This window comes from Leucoraja erinacea, chromosome 19, assembly GCF_028641065.1.
Source record: "Leucoraja erinacea ecotype New England chromosome 19, Leri_hhj_1, whole genome shotgun sequence".
NCBI classification, from domain to species: Eukaryota; Metazoa; Chordata; class Chondrichthyes; order Rajiformes; family Rajidae; genus Leucoraja; species Leucoraja erinaceus.
In genome coordinates this window covers 35219431-35240532 of record NC_073395.1, presented here as the reverse complement: position 1 = coordinate 35240532, position 21102 = coordinate 35219431, and the positions used below count along the sequence as shown (strand labels likewise).

Here is a 21102-nt window from a genome sequence, read left to right as displayed (position 1 = left end):
AGGTTAACATAGTGTTTGACGGCACTGGACCTATATTCGCTGGAGTTTTAGAAGAATGAGAGGGGACCTCATTGAAATATAAAGATTAGTGAAAGGCTTGGATAGAGTGGATGTGGAGAGGATGTTTCCACCAGTGGGAGAGTCTAGGACTAGAGGTCACAGCCTTAGAATTAAAGGACGTTCTTTTAGAAAGGAGATCAGGAGGAATTTATTTAGTCAGAGGGTGGTAAATCTGTGGAATTCTTTGCCACAGAAGACTGTGGAGGCAAAGTCAGCGGGTATATTTAAGGCAGAGATAGATAGATTCTTGATTAGTATGGGTGTCGGTGGTTATGGGGAGAAGGCAGAAGAATGGGGTTAGGACGGATAGATCAGCCATGATTGAATTGATGGGATGAATGGCCTAATTCTACTCCTATCCCTTATGATCCTATGAAAATGTGTATCATCATTACATTTCCTTCCAGCTACTTATGACCAATCAAAATGATACTAATATATGGATGCCATGGTTGCCCAGTTCAATCCCAACGACATGCTCTCATGTGGAACAGTCGAAGTAATTTAATAGTATTATACATTTAAGAGGAAAAAATAATTGTAACCAATACAGATGTAGGAAAAAAAAATTCTGATAGAATAATTTTGTTGGAAGTATATTTGCTTTGAGTTTTGTTTCATCTATTATTTTCTTTTCTTTCTCCTGCTGAAGATGCTGGGTCTATGAACACTGGTTGTTCTTAACTACCTGATCATAATGATTCAGTATCCACATTCCTGAACATATGAATTGATTGGCAACTTCATCATAATCGGTATTACAGCTAGGACAGAATTTGTGTTCATAGTTAGTACTGATCTATGGTATCCATCATAGCTCCTCGTATTGTAGCCTGGAATGGGAGCTTGAGATGATTTTTGACATTTTTAGCACAACGATCATTTGTTATGTGAATCACTTTGTGCTGCTATTCTCTATTTTATTGTTTATTTAGAGTTTCATTGTACCGGTACCTCACAATGCTTATGACAATTAATTTGACTTGACTTGATTATGTTAAATCTTTCAGAGGAAAATAGCAGCTGACCAGCAAACTCAAACCCCCAGCATCAGTCTTATGGAACACAAATTATCATCTGTTTAAATCAAGTTTCTTCATTTGTTTTATCTGTCAGGTAATTTTGGATGTTAAAATTATTGATGAAACAAGGTTGTGCAAATTGCACCAACATTGTGAGGCAATAACAGTGCACGCCATCTTAAGTAAAATGAATGATGCTGCTTTACCAAAGAAAGACACAAATATATTTGAATAACTCGGCGTGTCAGGCAGTATCCCTGGAGAACATTGATAGGTGACGTTTTGGGTCGAGACCGTGAAGAAAGGTCCTGATTCAAAACATCACCTATCCAGTTACCCCAGGGATGCTGCCTGACACACTGAGTTACTCCAGTGTTTTGTGCCTTTCCAAAGTACTGGTGGAACTCAGCAGGTCAGGCAGCAGCATCTGTGGAGGGAAATTAACAGATAACGTTTTGCACCACGACTAATCAGTCTGAAGAATGGGCCTGACCTGAGATGTTGCCTGTCCATAGGTATGGGAAAGCTTCTCTTGAAATGGGCTGACATTTCTTATATCTGTGTTTGTTTTATACCATTTCTAATTTTTGAACCACCGCATTACTTCAAATCTAGAAACATCAGCAAGTATGGTAATTGCCATTTTTAACTATCAAAGTGAAAGTGCATGGTTGTTTAATGTGCCAACCTTTGTGGTTTTCCCCATTATTATCTAACCCACGAGCTCCAAATCTAGGAAAGTGATAACTGCTCAATGAGTAATCTTTAGTTGCTATTCATTCACATATCACATAAGTCTCACCATACCATGCTGCACTGACTGGCTGACATTTTAAATTTCGTTGTACATGGTCCATGTTACAATGACAATAAAGAAACTATTCTATTCTATATTTCCAATCTTGTAGATGTGTTGCTATCTCCCTATCTCCCTTCTCCCATCAGGCAAAAGGTATCGAAGTGTGAGAATGCATACCTCAAGATTCAGGGACAGTTTCTTCCCAGCTGTTATCGGACAACTGTATCATTCGACCGCAACCGGAGAGCAGTGCTGAACTATTATCTACCGCATTGGTGGCCCTCGATCAGACATTGCTGGCTTCACCATGCACTAACCTTATTCCCTTAATGGCTCAATTGTAATCATGTATTGTCTATCTGATGACTGGATAGCACGCAACAAAAGATTTAACTGTACCTCGGTACACGTGATTATGAACCAAAGTGAGCTGATATTAAAATATAGCACGAATAAAGGAAATACTGGGCAGTTTTCAACATGCAGAATTATGCTGCTGCTAGTTTCTGAGCTCAAAAGGCAAGAATGTGAAGTGTCACAGGTTCTACTGTTCCATATTCATGTCACCATGTCCATCATCTCAGGCATCATAAAATATGAATACAGAATATAGTTTGGACTTGCGAAACACAGCTTCCAGACACGCAAGGCAAGAGAAACATCATGCTAGCACCAACCAAGTCAAGCGAAAAAGTTTCTACCCCATTAAGATGACCTCTCATTCTCCTGAACTAGAATGGGCATATGCTTAGTCAGCTCTATCTCTTCACAGAGGCCAGTCCTCCCATGCTGGGAATTGATATGGTGATCCTTCATTGCACTCTATCTATTTTCTTCCTTTCATAGGAAGACCAGATCTGTACACAATATTCCTGAAGCCTCTTTCATTGCAGTTAGACATCTTTACGTAGAACATAAAGTGCTGGAGTAAGTCAGCAGGTCAGGCAGCATCTTGAGAGGAGATGGATAAAAGATGTTTCAAGTTGGGACCTTTCTTCATCGGATGTATTGGTGATAATTTTCCAATGTTCTATAGATTCAGGATCAGTGCCTATGGATTGGAGGGTAGCTATTGTTATCCCACTTGTTAAGAAAGGCGGCGAAAACAAGGACCAGTTAGACCAGTTAGCCTGACATCGGTGGTGGGGAAGATGATACAGCGGCAGATTTAGATAGCATTATTTGGTGGTCCTTGTCCATCAGTCAATTAAAGTAAGCATGCAGGTACAGCAGGCAGTGAAGAAAGCGAATGGCATGTTGGCCTGTATGACAAGAGGAGTTGAGTATAGGAGCAAAGTGGTCCTTCCACAGTTGTATAGGGCCCTAGTGAGACCACACCTGCAGTATTGTGTGCAGTTTTGGTCCCCTAATTTGAGGAAGGACATTCTTGCTGTTGAGGGAGTGCATCGTAGGTTTACAAGGTTAATTCCCGGGATGGTGGGACTGTCATATGCTGAGAGAATGGAAATGCTGGGCTTGTATACTCTGGAGTTTAGAAGGATGAGAGGGTATCTTATTGAAACTTATAAGACTATTAAGGGTTTGGACATGCTAGAGGCAGGAAACATGTTCCCGATGTTGGGGGAGTCCAGAACCAGGGGCCACAGTTTAAGAATAAGGGGTAAGCCATTTAGAACGGAGACAAGGAAACACTTTTTCTCACAGAGAGTTGTGTGTCTGTGGAATTCTCTGCCTCAGAGGGCAGTAGAGGGCAGTGGAGGCCAGTTGTCTGGATACTTTCAAGAGAGAGCAAGATTGGGCTCTTAAAGATAGCGGAGTCAGGGGATATGGGGAGAAGGCAGGAACGGGGTACTGATTGGTGATGATCAGCCATGATCACATTGAATGGCAGTGCTGGCTCAAAGTACTGAATGGACTACTCCTACATCTATTGTCTATTCTCCTTTGAGCCTGTGGAATTATTGGTGTGAATTAATGTAATTCTAAAAGCACGGAACAGCAAAAAGTTCCACACAGAGTGAAAGACAGAAACATTCACTCACATCTCTGGACATCACATGTGTCTCATTTGTCGCAGTAATCGTTCTTCAACTCGACAAACCGCATTCCTTCTCTTTGAATTCAACCTCGGGGCACAGTTCCCCAGGACTGCAAAACAACCAAGGACCAACACAGCTACAGTGGTGAAGGGATGCATTCTGAGAGCAATGTATCAGACAGATCTGGCCCACTTGCAAATCAAAACCTCCTTACGTCCCTGCACCTCAACTAGATTGAGATAAGGCTGACAACACAAAAGTGAGCAAGATAAATTAAACTACAGTTTTAACCACGCTATCTACTTTTATGAAAACGTCACTGGGGTGAATTGTTTATATATCTTTCATAGGTAGGTCAGAAATTTCACTGAATTACATAATTACGTGCGGCATTTACTCAGTAAACTTCCGCTTTCTTCCAGGTAACTTTCCTGATTATCTGACGATTGTGCAAATTCAAACACTTAGCCTTAGCGTTTTAAGCTTTTAAAAAAACCCACTATTGATATATGGCATGTAATAAATTTAATGACCAGTAATGGGAGCTTTCATGGCGAGACGTCCCACCTTTGCTATTTTTTACTCGAGAAAAACCCCCGAATATGAATTGTTAAAAATTTGTTTGGTCTAATCTGCCGACACGGGTCATTTTGGAGAGCCGCTGGGTAGCTTTATTTGTTTCAAATGTCCTTTATTGGAAGAGAGACAATTAGACAGGATGGTTAGATAAGGATACCGAATGCTTTCGTTTCTTCCCTGAAACTATGCTGGAATTGTGTACGTATTTATTCAGCATGGAGACGAAAGAAAGCCGAAATGCCGAACTGATAACGCAGTGGATGACGCAATCACTGAGTTTAAATGTGATATTACCAAAGGTTATATTACCAAAAGGTGCTAAGTTAAGTTATGCCTCTGTCCCACTTAGGAAACCTGAATGGAAACCTCTGGAGACTTTGCGCCCCGCCCAAGGTTTCCGTGTGGTTCCCGGAGGTTGCAGGCGGTTGCCGGAGGTTGCAGGTAATGGAAGCAGGTAGGGAGACTGACTGACCTCCGGGAACTACACGGAAACCTTGGGTGGGGCGCAAAGTCTCCAGAGGTTTCCGTTCAGGTTTCCTAAGTGGGACAGGGGCATTACTTTCATTCCTGGCTAAATCGCAGTTTAAGTACTACATACAGTTCTCAACAGTCAAGAGTATTTGATTGTCATGTTTACCGACAACGGAACAATGACATTTTTATTTGCAACAGCGCAGGCCTGCAAATATATAGATAATAGGTAATACAATTCAATATTGTAATTTAACAATCCCACCACTAGTACAAAAAGACCAGAATTATTTAATGCAAGACAGTCCATAGTTTATAGTTGAGGTTAGTGTTGTGTGAGGATGATTTGAAGTTCCAGTTATCTGGTGACTGCAATACATTGGATATTTACGAGAATATTTTAGCTGAAGGAAAGATTGGATACTTTGAGATTGTTTTTTTTGGAACGGAGTGGAGACTTATTTGAGATACATGTGGCCCCTTACAAATTTCCCCTTACACCTCTCCTTGAGGTGTGAAAGACTGGATGATATATTGAAACTAATTTGTGTAAGAAATTGTGGAGAGATGAGGAGAATCATTTTCACCTGGAGACTGCTAGTGGTTTGGAACTCGATATATGTTAGGGGCAGCGGGCAGAAACTCATCAGTGCCTGGAACTGTGCTTCAACAATCTTGACCTGCAGGGTTATGGGCCTAGTTCTGCAGTGGGATTAGGAGGCCCAGGGCAGATAGGTCAGTATGGGAATGGGGAAGGTGAAATGGTTAGCAACCAGTAAATCCTGTAGTATAAGCCTCGGCAGACCGATTGAAGGGTTCAGTGAAACGGTCGCCGAATCTACGTTTTGTTTCGCTGATGTACAGAAGCCCACATCGAGAACGCTGGATGCAGTAAATGAGGTTAGACGAGGTACATGTGAAAATGTGAAAGGACTGGGGTCCCTGGATGGAGTCGAGGGAGGAGATATTAGGGCATGTGTTGGATCTCCTGCATTGCTGGGGAAAGTACCCGGGGAGGAGATGGTTTGGGTAGGAAGGGATGAGTGAACCAAGGTGTTGTGGTGGGGGCAGTCTATGTGCAAGGCAGAAAGTAGTGGAGATGGGAAGATGTGATTGATTCGTGATGGGACCCCATAGGAGGTGACAGAAATGTTAGAGGATAATGTGTTGGATGCGAGAGGTTGGTGGGGTGAAAGGTGTGGACCTGGGGAACTCTGTCTTGTTGCTTCTGGGGGAAGGGAGCGTGAGAACAGAACAATGGGACACAGAGGAGACACATCCGGTAGGCGGCGCGGCTCAGGCTAGCAGCGGCCTCTGCAGCCTGTCCGCGTTTTTATTATTTTTTTGTCTGTGTTTTTATGTAGTTTTTTGTTATTTTCATTGGGGTGTGTGTGGGGGGGGATGGGGGTGGGGTGGGAGGGGGGGGGGAACTTTTGAATCTCTCCCTGCACTGGAGACCCGACCTTTTTCTCGTCGGGTCTCAGGTGTCGTTGAGGCCGCAACGAGGAGCGGCCTCCAACGGGAAGAAGCCGTGGACTCTGGTGCCGACTCACCGTTGCCGTCGCGGAGCTGGCCGAGACCGGAGCGGGTGGAGCGGTGGAGGAGCGCTGCTGCTGCTGCTGCCACTGCTGCTGCTGCTGCTGCTGCTGCCGATGCCGCTGCTGCTGCTGATACGAAGGCTGCTACTGCGGGTCTGCGGACGGCGGCACCGGAGGGAGACCGCTTTTCGGGGCTCCTGCAACGGCGAATTCTCCCGCCCGTGTTGCGGGGTTGAAGAGCTCCTGGAGCGGGGCCTGACACCACTGCCCCGCGCGGCTGGAATGGCCGCGGGACTTTGCGAGCGCACACCGGGGGCTCCAACACCAAGACCCGGTGTGCGACCTCGCACCACCCGGCGTGGCTTCAATGGCCGCGGGACAATCGCCATCGCCAGCCGGGGGCTTTGACTTTGACTCTGACATCGGGGGGGGGAGAGTGCAGTGGAGAGATAAGTTTTTTTGGCCTTCCATCACAGCTATGTGATGGATGTTTATGTAAAATGTAATTATGTTGTGTCTGGGGTCTATTTGTGTGTAATGTATGGCTGCAGAAACGGCATTTCGTTTGGACCTCCAGGGGTCCAAATGGCAATTAAATTGACTCTTGACTCTTGACTCTCTTGACATGTGAGGACATCTATAACAGAGGAGAGGAGGGGGGAGGGGAAACCCACGTTCCCTGAAGTATGAGGACATCTCGGATGTCCTGCCATGAAAAACCTCATCTTGGGAGCAGATGGTGGAATTGAGAGTAGGGAATAACATCATTGCAAGAGGCAGGGTGGGAAGAAGTGTAGTCCAGATAACTGTGGGAGTTGGTAGGTTTGTAATTGAGTCATTTGATAGTCTGATGGAGAGAGAGAGAAAGATCAAGAAAGAGGAGAGGTGTCTGACATTGTCCAGGTAAATTTGAAGGGAGGGTGGAAGTTGGTGATGAGGTTAATGAGTTCTTTGGGAACGGGCTCAAATATCTGTCATAGTTAATGTTTTTCAGCAAGATCATCACTATTGCATTGGAGGATTTTCAGCTATTGGCAAGGGGTTTCTTTCCGAATGGTTTATTAGTGTAGGCCGGATGTAGCCCCATTGCAGTCATCAATATAATGGAGAATGAGTGGGGAATAGGATCAGTGCAGCACATCGTATTTCGCTTGGGTAGCTTACAACCCAATGGAATGAACCTTGAATTCTCTAATTTTAAGTAACTTCTACTCACTCTCCTCTCCTCTCCCCTCCTCTCCTCCCCCCCCCCCCCCCCTTCCCCTTCCTCCACCTTAGTGGTCTAAATGTCATTAAAAGGTCGTAGAAGACGGTGAGTCATCACAACAATCTCCAGTTGAGTCCGGTGTGCCATAGGGAACGGTGTTGGGGCCCTTGCTGTTCTTGATCTACATCAACAATCTGCCTGAAAATATGTCTTCAAGTGCGACTCTTCGCAGACGACTGTGCTGTTTATCGAGAAATCAAATCTGCTGAAGATGCCAAGGTTCTTCAAAATGACATAAACCATCTTTGCAATTGGGAAACCATTTGGCAAATGGGTTTCAATCACACCAAATGCTTTTCCATGAGTTACTTATAAAGCCAAGCCGAGCATGAACCGGTACAAGATGGGAGACAGCCTGCTTAAAGAAGTTGATCACCACCCATACCTGGGAGTTGAACTCACATCTGGCCTAGCCTGGAACGGACACATAAACCAGATTGCTACAAAAGCAAACAGAACTGGGCCTTCTCCAGAGAAACGTATCCGGTTGTGACAAACCAACTAAGGAGGTAGCGTACAAAGCACTTGTCCGCCCACTGTTGGAATATGGCCAGACAATATGGGACCCTCACCGGAAAAATAACATTGACACCCTTGACAAGGTTTAGAGGCGTGCAGCCGGTTTGTCTATAACGACTACTCAAGACAGTCAAGTGTTTCCGATATGTTAAATCACCTTGGCTGGGAGCCGCTGGAGTCAAGATGCACCAAAGCCCGCTTATGTACTGTCTACCATGAGACTCATTGCATCATCCCCAGTAACATATCTCACCTCTTTCAATCCAATACCCAGAAATCTACAAGACAGTCCTCGGGTCACTTTATCTATCTATATAACTAAAACTCAAATTTTGACCACCTCTTGTTTGCACTGCATATTGATTTTAGAACAAACGCTACCATTTACAGCTGTGATTTTTGGCCATCTTACTCAGAGTCCCCCTCCGCTGTGCAGGATAACAGGATTTTCCCCATCGATGAAAAATAAAAGACTTATTAATGTTTTAAAAATGTTGAGATTCTCCTGTCAATCATGCCATGAAGGCCACGCCCCTTCTGGTGGGAGGGGGAGGGACTATAAAACCCGGAAGTATGGACGTGCCTCAGTCACTGCAAGATGGGGGAGCGAGAGGTCACAGCTCTCTGTCTGAGCTGTGAATCAACTGAACACTGAACACATGTCTACTAAACTGTGAGTGTGGTTATACTGACATGTGAGTGCCCTTAATGTGGTTTGAAAATGAAAATGTTGTTGGTTTGAAAAAGCAAAGCAAATGGTGGTGGTAGGTCTGAAAAGGCAAAGCAAATGGTACAAAGCAAATAGTGGTGGTTGGTTTGAAAAGGCAATGCAAATGGTGGTGGTGGGTTTGAAAAGGCAAAGCAAATGGTGGCGGTGGCTTTGAAAAGGCAAATGTGGTGGCTTTGAAAAGGTAAATGTGGTGGATTTGAAAAGGCAAATGTGGTGGCTTTGAAAAGGCAAATGATTTAAAGTCTAAACATGACCACTTCCTGTTTGCACTGTATATAGCTCAAAGAAATGTACTTACCAAATTTGGACACGAACTCCATTCTTCTCTTTGTTTCTTAAGATACTCTTAAGATAATGACAATCCATGTTTGGAAAAACCCGCCAAGAAACTTGGTTGGCTGCTGCGCATGCGCACTACGCAGTCCACGGTGCAAAGGCAGAATTTCAACTGCCTTTATAGAACGATGTCATTGAAGGTTTGAAGCAGCGTCGACGGCACGTACTTACGCGCATTACATGTACTGCGGATGAAAGGCATGGGAGAATTTGCCTACGTAAGTCGATCTCTTAGGTAGGCATAATTCTCCTATGCCTTTACTATTTATATTTAATAATTGCCATTTTATAATTTTAGTCAGGGTAGGCACTGCCCACCTTGCCGACACATGTACCTGGATCACACCTTCCCTAGCTAATAATTGGCCTAACAAGGCAGCACCTTGCCTGGGGTAATTTGTAGTCCACCAGGGCTGTGGAGTCAGAGTCGGAGCAACTTTGGTGCTGCTGTAGTCGGAGTCAGTAAAAAAGTCCCGACTTCGACTCCTGCTTCAACATAAATTGCAGAGACTATGTAAATCGGAAAAAAAAAGATTAGGGCTTATTTAGGTAAAATTACAGTAAACACCGGCTAACCTAAACTAACAGGGGGCTGTGTCCCCTTAAAACAATTTTCCTCAAATTATTTAATTATTACCAATGAATAGAGACTAAAGCATGTTAATAAAGATAAGTAAAGCATGTCACCTTTTTCCGCCGTTATTTACTATACTTTAACCCCGTATTTTATGATATATATATTGTTTTAGCGTAATGAATCATGTTTTTCTTTTTCAAGAATAAACAATAAAAAAAGCCACAATAGCATAGCTACAACCAATAGACTCAAAACTTTAAGGACATGGGTTTTAAAGGTAGCCTGACGATTCATGTAGTTCTTATGAAATGCCATCTTGTGTGATGTCATCATAGCAGATTTAGAATTATTATACCTTGGGGTCGGGGTCGGATACATGAGAAATCAAGGAGTCAGAGTTGGGTGTTTTGGGTATCGACTCCATGGAGGATTTCCAGCTATTGGCATGGGGTTTCTTTCCAATTCGTTTATTGGTATCATTGCTGGTGCTTGAAATGAAGACATGAGCCTTATACATATTCAAAGAGTTTTCCCAAACTAAATGTTTACTACGTTCAAGATTAAATCCCACTCTTGAATTTCATTCAGAATAGCCCAAGACAATGCATGTTCTCCGTTCATGGGTTTCAACCCAATAAAATATTTACAACAAACTTGGAAGTACTTGTAGGGACATATGAATGACACACATATGGTCATGGAAGATGATTATCAAAACAGTTTAAGAAAGAACTGCAGATGCTGGAAAAATCGAAGGTAGACACAAATGCTGGAGAACTCAGTGGGTGAGGCAGCATCTATGGAGCAAAGGAATAGGTGATGTTTCAGGTCGAGAGGCTGATGTGGGGGTGGGCGGAAGAAGAAAGCAAGAGGCAGAGACAGTAGGCTGTGGGAGAACTGGGAAGGGGAGGGGAAGGAGAGAGAAAGCAAGGACTACCTGGAATTGGCAAAGTCAATGTTAATACTGCTGAGGTGTAAATTCCCCAAGCAAAATATGAGGTGCTGCTCCTCCAATTTGTGGTGGGGCTCACTCTGGCCATGGAGGAGGCCCAGGACAGAAAGGTCATATTCGGAATGGGAGGGGTAGTTGAAGTGCTGAGCAACCAGGAGATCAGGTCGGTTATTGTGAACTGTGAGGTGTTGGGCTGACTCCCATGGCTATCTGGGCTACACTTCTTCCCTCCCTGCTTCCTGTAAGGATTCTATTCCCTACTGCCAATTCCTCCTTCTACACTGCATCTGCACCCAGGATGAGGTGTTCCAAACCAGGGCATCGGAGATGTCCTCATTCTTTAGGGAATGGGGGTTCCCCTCTCCGACTATAAATGAGCCTCTCACCAGGGTCTCCTCTATATCCCATAGCTCCGCTCTCACTCCCCATCCCCCCCACTCGTAACAAAGACAGAGTCGCCCTTGTCCTCACCTTCCACCCTACCAATCGCCACATACAGCAGATAATCCTCCAACATTTTCGCCACCTCCAACGCGATCCCACCACTGGCCACATCTTCCCATCTCCTCCCCTTTCGATTTTCCGCAGAGGCTGCTCCCTCCGTAACTCCTTGGTCAATTCGTCCCTTCCCACCGAAACCACCCCCTCCCCTGGTACTTTCCCTTGCAACCGCAGCAAATGCTACACTTGTCGCATTACCTCCCACCTCGACCCAAGCAGTCTTTCCAGGTGAGGCAGAGGTTCACCTGCACCTCCTCCAATCTCATCTATTGCATCCGCTGCTGTAGGTGTCAACTTCTCAACATCGCTTCGCCTAACACCTCCACACAGTTTGCATTAACCAACCTGATCTTCCACTGGCTCAGCACTTCAACTCCCCCTCCCATTCCGAATCCGACCTTTCTGTCCTAGGCCTCCTCCATGGCCAGAGTGAGTCCCACTACAAATTGGAGGAGCAGCACTCCATATTTCGCTTGTAAACAAAAATGCTGGAGAAGCTCCGCGGGTGAGGCAGCATCTATGGAGGGTAGTTTACACCCCAGCGGTATGAAATTATCAGGACCGAGTATGCAGCAATTATCTCTTATGAACGAATTATGTAATTGATCTCAATATATTGAAGGGTGGCACAGTGGGACAGCTGGTTGAACTGCTGCTTCGCAGATGGAGACCCAGGTTCAACCACAACCTCGGGTGCTGTCTGTGTGGAGATTGCACAGTCTCCCTCTGAATACGCGTTTCCTCCAGGTGCACTGATTTCTTCCCACATCCTAAAGAAGTGTGGGTTTGAGGGTTAGTTAGACTCCGTAAACTTGCCCTTAATGTGTAGGGAGTGGATGGTAAATTGAGATAACATTGAACCAGTGTGAATGTGTGATTGATAATCAGTCTGGACTCAGTGTGGTGAAGTGCCTGTTTCTCTACTCTCAGCCAAACCAAACTAAGCTAAACACCTTACGTTAACAGGTCCAGGACAAGGCAGGAACTTTCTTGGAACTGCTGGCTGCAGTTTATAAGCATCATCAGGTTCAGAACTCCTTGTTGAATGCAAACGCCCAAACCTGCTGGGTAGGTTCAGTCACCAATTTCCAAGTTTTGATCTGTTGCTGGACTCTGTTTGACGGCCGCAACCGTGCTAAATTTTCTAGCACTTATTCTGAGGAAACTGCCCATTAAATCAATGCCAGGTTAGGCCTATCTATGTTCGTCAGTGATGACGCCTGACCCGCTGAGTTACTCCTGCACTTTGTGTCCTTTAGACCTGGTACAGAATCTGCAATAGTGAACTGCTTGGGTTTTTAATTAAAACTCATACATAGCCAATCTGAACCCGATTTGAATGCCTCCTACATCTCAGACATTTGGAAACATTCATGAATCTTCAAAGCATCAAAAAGATTTGTATCCAATATTTTGTCCTTAACGCCAGTGTCCTTGACTCCATTCCATCCCACACAATCTAGTCCAGTTGTGCTGCCATCCCAGTCTGATAAATTGTAAGGTCTACATATCACCTGAAATGCATCAACATTTCAGAATTCCATTTAATCCTGCTGAAGTTATACAATACAATATTTATTGTAATTTGAGCCTCAGTGAGGCTCAAACAAAATTCCGTTTCCACAGTCATACAAAGACAATTTCCTAGACATACACACAATTTAATTCACACAAACATCCATCACAGTGAACCCACTGTGATGGAAGGCAAAGTCTTTTCTCTCCCCTGTTCTCCATGTCTCTCCCGATGTCCAAGCCTCAGGTGGGCGATAAGTCCCACGGCCATTTTAGGCCGTGCCAGGCGATTTACGGCCCCGCTCCCGTCTAAAAGTCACAATGTTGGAGCCCCCGGCGGGCGCTGGAATGTCCCACGGCCATGAAGCCACGCCGGGCTATGTACGTCCCCGCTCCGGGTCGTTCCAACCCCGCGACACGGGCTGGAGAAGTCGCGTTGCGGGAGCTCCAGGAAGCGGTCTCTCCCCCCGGACCCGCGAGTTTTCATATTTGACAGAGAGGAACGGGTCACAAATTCACAGCTGCACTTGGGAAGTGGAGAATGTAAGAGGAAGCCTCAGAGACACATTGTTGCCATAACCAACTTCAAGAACAGAGGTAAATCTGGCTGTGATAATTGCAGGGGAATTCATTGCAAAAGTCCTCCTTGATTATGTACTCCCAATACATCTATCTTTAAACTAAGTGGAGAAAGATTAACTCCCACCCCTTGCCCTCCTCCATCTCGATCACGGGGCCTTGGTCCATATGGAAATAAATGATGACACCAAATAACATAGGAAAAAAAAATTGCAGCAAGAACGAGACATGTCCTTTATTGGCTTTATAAAACTTTCATTCTTTAAATCGGAAGAGATTTTGGAAAATGCTGCTCCATATTAGCTGCTCTTAGAAATTCACCTGCATTAAACTTTTGCTAACTGGTGGCTTGCAAACCATTATTCTAATCCATGACTCCAACACAATTCTAATCCCAGTTAATGACAGGTTCAATGCTGTGTGATTGCTTAAACTGTTTACACTATCTTTTGTGCTACAATATTGCACCCTTTGCTACCTGCTGGATTAGAGTTAAACTACAAGATGAATGGGAAATCGTTCAACCCATGTTGTCTCACTCCAGAGCCATGGTTACCCAATTTTCAGTGTGCAGGTGGGGTTTGCCTGTTGGCAGTGGCCAAGCACCAACTCGTTGCTCTGCAATCAATGAAGTGGGCAAAATAATTGGCCTTGGATCACACATCAACAAAATGGAAATATTCTACCAACAAACCTAAGACAATAGAAGATTCATGAAGAAGTCCTGGAAGAAATGTAATCCAGGGGCCTCCTCTCAATGAGTCAAGCATCGCGAGCAAAATTAATCACCATGCCCAGTGTACCAACGAAAATATCTTAAATCAGCAGAGAGCACATGATCTACTGAACACCAATGATCCTCACTTGCCTGTACATTTCAAGGACAAAGACTAACTACAGCAGACATTGTAATCCACTGGGAAGTAGCACCAATGTTATCTCCATAGAATCCACCACATTCACTGGTAGGGTAAGAGAAGCAATGCCTGCATTCTTCCCAGGCCAAACCTAATCACATCCTGCTGGCTCCAATGGTCACACCACATTATTTACAAACCTGGGACTGGACTCCTGTAATAGATAATCTATTCCAAGATCTATCACAAAAAGAGATTACCAGGAAGGCAAGGAAATAATTCAAGGATACTCTCAAAGCTGCCTTAAAAAAAGTTACTTGAGGAAATTCTTGGCCCATTATTGCTCAAAATAAAGAAGGTGCATCTCGAATAGCACTGGGAACCTAGAACCTTTTGGGAAGCCTTTTTTGGATGACGTGACATAGGGAGGACACCTCTTCCATAAACCGTCCACCTCATGAAACACCTTGTTCTCTACTAGTGGCAAAGATTTGGATCCTACATGTGGCTTTAATCAATCACCTCAGAACCCGCAGAACCAGAGTAAAAACAATCACCTTGAACCCGAGTCTGCATAAGAAGAAGGTCCAATGGGGTGCAAACTATAGTGGACTCATGAAGTGTTCCAGAAAATCTAACAATTGCATGGCACTTCAACCAGATTGAAGCAGTCTCACTGAAAAACACAACCAATGCCAAAGGCTTTGAAGAATTGATCTACAATAGGTAAATATTAACATTTTATTCATAGGCATTTTCTAACTACTAAATATTGAAGCATAAAATTCATAGCAATAATGTTCTTGAAATATATTTGCAATTACACATATAAATATCAGCTTGGAGCAAACTGATAATTTATAATAAATTAATAACAGCCCAGTTTGTACAATGTTAAAATATTCATTGTTATAATCCAATACTAAGGTATTAATTGCTCCTTCTGTTTTGGTACACGTTTGAATGTGTACCATGTGTTTGAATTATCATTATTCCTATATTATTGCATAATGACTTAATTTGTCAAAGTTTATACAGATTTATATTCCTGATGAACAAAATATTGAATACTCTATATTGTATTCCAACCAATGTTTATATTGTGAATATTTAAAATAGTCTAATCCTGCACATTTATTCATTTGATTGGATGGATAAAGAATGGCCATACACAATGCAATCAGTACTCAAATGTTATAAACATTTACAAAGTAGCTAAATAACCAATTGTCATGCCACGGATGTGAAACTTTATTTGGTCAACAAACGTACCTTGCATCAAAACATTTCACATATCAAATCCCACCAACACTTCAGACGCTGGAGGAACTCGGCCGAACATTGTCAACCGCTACGATAAGCAGAATGGTCATTTCTATAGTTACGCATAAGCTGAGCAAGCTTAAGCTTAGGGACCTCCCGAGATCTCCACCGCCCTCCAGGGGGCTGTCGCCTTACCGGCCCTCTCAGCACCAAGGCCTGAAGTATAAAACGCTTTGACATATTCCCTGAGTATTTTCTGACCCTTGTCCTTTCAACAGTCAGGAGTGTTCGAGTCCCAACCCTGGTAACATCAGCGGCTGCCACTGGGTCTTTTCCCCTCAAATGTCAGAACCAGCTCTTTGTCAAGTGCCCGTTTACCTGCCTACACATACTTCAGTGAAAGAAAGTGATAAGGCTCCGGCTTTTGTGCAAAAGACAAAAACAAAACAACCAAACAAATTATAAACACAATCATAACACCCGCTAGGATAATGGAAGGCAGAACGTTCTGTGATTTCTATAGTTAACCCAGTCCACAGCCTCTGAAGGGGCTCCTTTTCAACCTCTCCGTCGGGACCGCATCCAACGGACCCGTTTGCCTGACCGTAGCAGCTAGAACAGTCCGTTGCAGGGGTGGAAGGGGTCTCTCATGATTTTGTTTGCTCTGGAGTTGCACCTCCTGTTGTATAGTTCCTGCAGGGGGGTGAGTGAAGTTCCCATAGTGCATTCGGGCCTGAAGTCTCCACTCTGCAGAGACTCCTTGTCCCCTGAGTTTGACCAGATGGTAATGTTCGGACAAGATGCTAGTCCCCCCCCCCCCCCCTGGAACCTCTGGTAACATCAGTGGCTGTTCCACTGGGTCTTCCCCATTCCCCTCAAACCATGTGACTCCAGCTCTTCGCCACCCACACTACAGACCTCATACCCCCCTACTACCTGACCACCCACCAGACATCGTCTCGGCCTCAATCCACTCACCTGCCTTCCTCTGGCCCCAACCCCCATCCTTGTCGTGTGTTCACCATCCCCCCTAACCTCCCCCTCTGCTACGAACGGTCTGTCCGCAGCAGAGGCCTCGCCTTTGTTCCCCTCCGTCCCCACCTCAATGAGTTCCGCGCCTGCCGCGATTTGGAGCTCTTCTTCCGAGGGCAGTCTTATAACAATGCTGCCAACATGGCTGGTAGGTACAAGGGTATGCAGCAAAAAATCCTTGAAAAAAACAAATTTGCAAGATTTATTCCATGCGCTGCTCACTCATTAAATTTGGTGGGCCGTTCGGCTGTTGATTGCTGCCTTGATGCAGTGAATTGTTTTGGCATTATCAATGAAATTTATGCCTTCTTTTCATCCTCCACAAAGAGATGGGCAGTTCTAAAATCATTTTTGCAACCTCAGTCAACAGTGCCTAAATATTTGTCAGACACTAGGTGGGAGGCACATGCAAAAGCCACAGAAGCTATTTTGGAAAGTTACAGCGCTATCACTGATGCCCTCAGTCATTTGTACTCTGATGTTAATGTGAAGGGTGATACCAGGCTTCAAGTTAACAATCTTTTGCAGAAAATGGAAGAACTGGAATTTGTGTTTATGCTGCATTTTAGGACCCGTCTGCTAGGTCATTTCCACAAGGTCAACAAAGCCATTCAGAAATCCAAACTATTATTGAGTACTTGTGCAAGTTTGTACAGTTCACTTCAGGATTTTGTAAGCAAAATTACAGAAGATTTTAATTAGCTTGAGCAACAAGCAAATGCCAACTTACCAGACGTTAACTACAGAACTGTCACAGGGAGACAAAGAGTAAGGAAATGGCAAGGACATGATGGAAGTGCACCTAGTCCTGATGCTTTAGATAAACTCTCTTCAAGAGATAAGTTTAGGATAAAATCCTTTATTCCTATACTAGATGCACTTGAAACCAATTTAAAAAGAGGTACTGTGTACAGTGAAGTTGCACAACAATTGTCCTTTCTTGCTAATCTGACCGCATCTAAGCAAGAAATTCAGCAAGGTGTTGAACTGTTGATGGAAACATACCCAGCCGATGTTGACCTGAAACTTACTGATGAATTTTTGCACTTTCACTCGTACGTGAGACAAAGCCATGGAGAAGAGCACTCTCTGTCTCATAAAGACCGTTATCAAATAATATACAAGGAAACAATTCAGATGGCCTTCCCTAATGTGGAAGCAATCTTGCAGCTGTTTCTTAGCTTAATGATCACCAACTGCTCAGGAGAGAGGTCTTTTTCAAGACTCAAAAGAATTAAAAATGAATTAAGGTCCGCAATGTCTCAAGAGAGGTTGTCTGCAATGAGCATTCTGTGCATTGAGAGTGACAAACTTAGACAAACAGATCTTGGTGAACTTCTGGATGATTTTGCTATGAAGGAGGCTAGAAAAAAAAACATTTTTGCTCTTAGTGAATTTCAAGTTTCTTTATTTCTCAAAATTACACATTCAATTTAAGAGACACTTATTGTCACATGCACGAATTGGTGCAATGAAATTTGGGGTCACCATCCCACATCGGAACGGGAGAACATTCTCAGCGGCTTGGACTTACGAATTGGCCACTTCCTACTGGAGACCGCGCGGCTCCCAAAGTCCACAGGCTGAGCTGGGCGGAGATTCACAAACCACAGCTCCTTGATGTTGAAGCAGCAGGCCCAATACTCCAGAGCTTCCAACGGCGATCCAGGTGAATCCAATATGTATTTTAAAACCAACTGTTTAATGACAACATACAGTAGGATCTAAAAGTGTCACACTGTCACTGTCAGGTAATCATGGTCCTCTAGTCGTGGGGGTGAGGGTGGGGGATTGGGAGGGGGGGTCCTCACAAGTGAAATAGCTTAGAGCAGTGGTTCCCAACGTGGGGCGTACGCCCCCAGGATTTGATTTTTAAGGGGGCCATTGAGCGATCCTGAGGAGGTCTGGGTCCAAATTTTCGATTTTTATTTTTTTTGGATTTTCCATCAGGTAAACATATGTAGTTTATGTTTCAGATGTTATTTTGAGTAAATAATTTTTTGGGGGTAAAAAAGGTCTTTATTGTGTAGTTATTACATAATCACCACGCCATCGCTCTTCATGCACGTCGCACGAAGCGCGCGAGGTCATGGGAGAACCTTATTTATTGAATTGGATTTAGAAATGCGATTCAAAGAGCTTTTGCTAAGTTACCCTTATAATATCTATTTCCTCCGTTTTCTCTCAAGGGAAAGCAAGGGGGAGGGGGCATCTGGATTTTAGAGGTGATTAATGGGGCATGGCCAAAAAAAGGTTGGGAACCACTGGCTTAGAGCCTCCCTTCATCTAAATCCGACCCTGCATAGATGGAGAAAAATGGACAGTCGTTGTTGACTGTCGTAGTTTAGATGAAGGGTAAGTAATGCCGATAGTAATGCTCAGCTTGTACTCACTAGATCGGCTTGTACTCGCTAGAATTTAGAAGATTGAGGGGGGATCTTATAGAAACTTACAAAATTACAAAAAAGGGGTTGGACAGGCTAGATGCAGGAAGATTGCTCCCGATGTTGGGGAAGTCCAGAACAAGGGATCACAGTTTAAGGATAAGGGGAAATCTTTTAGGACCGAGATGAGGAAAACATTTTTCACACAGAGTGGTGAATCTCTGGAATTCTCTGCCACAGAAGGTAGTTGAGGCCAGTTCATTGGCTATATTTAAGAGGGAGTTAGATGTGGACCTTGTGGCTAAAGGGAGAGAAGGCAGGTACAGGATACTGGGTTGGATGATTAGCCATGATCATATTGAATGGCGGTGCAGGCTCGAATGGCCTACTCCTGCACCTATTTTCTGTTTATATGTTTCATTCGTCTCCACAAATGTTGAATGACCAAGTAAGTTCATTCAACAGTATTATGCTTTTTACTCTACTCTCCAGCGTCTGCAGTCTCTTGTGTATCCATATTGCAGGATTTAGTTCTGATTTTAATGCATGAGCTCTGTGACGAGCAGCTTTCTCCTTCCCGGGTAATGTAACTTTCACTTATGTTGTTTGTTCAGCCAATTGGGATGTACCGTGCCTTTCACTTTGATCCTCTAGAACTGATGTCGCGGATCTAATGATATACTGACCTCGCAGAAAAGTGGTTATTTACATCAGTACATTGATTGACTATGAGCATAGACTCAAAAAGCTGGGGAAGGGTCTCGATCCGAAACTTCACCCATTCCTTCCCTCCATAGATACTGCCTTTCCCGCTGAGTTACTCCAGCATTTTCGGTTTAAACTGGCATCTGCAGTTGAGTTCCTCCCCACACATTGACAATGAACAGCTGTGGTGGCCGTTATTTCTATGACGTGTGGCGGGCGAGGAGCGTAGGGCACAACTCCGTTATCAGGGCCGCCTCCCGCGACCATAGATGATATTATGGCTCCTCTATAATCTTTATATCTATAATCTATAATCTATAATCACCTGCTCCTCCATAATCTTTGATCGATCAACCCTGTGGCGCCGCCGCTGCTGCGGGGTCTCCCAGCCCGACGACCAGGGGGCTGATGGGCGGAGAGGTCACCGCGCGCTTCTCCCTTCGCGCATGCGCGCGCCGAGGGACGCGACCAAACTTTCGCCAAGGAAACGGCGGGGAAACAGTCGCTGCTCCTGTGGGATCTTTGGCTGCGGCGACGGCGCTGAGGTGATCCCGGCACCGGCAGCACCCACTGCACCCCGGCAGCCACGGCGAGCCTGCCTCCACAATGCCCGTCCAATTCAAGGTAAGATCGCCGCTCTTACATTTGTTTATTGGTGATCGTTACCCTCCTGGCGGCCGCAGGTCCCCGGACCCCCCCCCTCCCCCTGTCCCCTGGTCCCCGGTGAGGGTCTCTGCAGGTACCAGGAGTGATCCAAGCGGATCCCGGCTTTCCACACCCTGCTAAACTTGTGGGCACCGACATTTCAGCACGGTTTTGCTCTGGAGAAATACACGGCATGAGGAACGGAACTTGTTCTTGGCATAAACACAGGAGCTCGCTGTGCCAGAGCTTTGCTCACCTAGTGACAATAATCCCAGTTCAAAATACCTGTGCTGAATTCCAGAGCCTGCTATGATTAGGTGTGCAAACCGTTGGCAGGACTCTCTTGTTAATGCCAAGAACAAATTCTGTTCTTGACGTGGAAATGAAAAACAGTTTTCCACTTTCCCGTCCACCCCTTGAACTTTAGGGGCAATTTACAGACACCAGTTAACCTATACACTCTAAAGTGTACAAACAAAGAACCGCAGATGCTGGTTTATACCAAAGTGCTGGAGTAACTCTGTGGGTCGGGCAGCATCTCTGGAGGAAAAAACTGTTTTAAAGGAGGTACATGTGAACCTCTGCCTCATCTGAAAGGAGGCAGAGGTATAAGGACAGGTGTTTCATCACCTGTGGTTGTAGGGGAAAGAACCTGGGGAAGCAGTAGATTGAGTGGGAAGGACTGAGTGAACCAAGGAGTTGTGGAGAGAGTGGTCTCTGCTGAAGGCGAAAAGGTTGGGGATGGGATGATGTGATTAGTGGTGGGATCCC

The 21102-nt window shown here is 44.6% G+C and overlaps 1 protein-coding gene and 1 long non-coding RNA gene across 3 annotated transcripts in view; one reads left to right on the top strand and one right to left on the bottom strand.

Annotated features, from left to right (window-relative positions):
• Positions 1-11959: 11959 nt before the first annotated feature.
• On the bottom strand, positions 11960-20105 carry LOC129706487 (uncharacterized). Of its 2 annotated transcripts, none has more exons than XR_008725066.1 (3): positions 20012-20105; positions 16667-16774; positions 11960-14978 (listed from the first exon to the last, which is right to left on the bottom strand). It is a non-coding gene; the product is annotated as an uncharacterized LOC129706487 (long non-coding RNA). The 2 variants fall into 2 exon arrangements; XR_008725065.1 differs by lacking the exon at positions 20012-20105 and adding an exon at positions 19668-19988.
• Positions 20106-20141: 36 nt separating this feature from the next.
• The window catches only part of mdm1 (Mdm1 nuclear protein), a 39696-nt gene continuing 38735 nt past the window's right edge, over positions 20142-21102 (top strand). Inside the window, exon 1 of the mRNA XM_055650824.1 lies at positions 20142-20310. Within this exon, the coding sequence (XP_055506799.1) occupies positions 20293-20310 (18 nt within the window). The 5' untranslated portion in view covers positions 20142-20292. The remainder of the gene's footprint in view (positions 20311-21102) is intronic.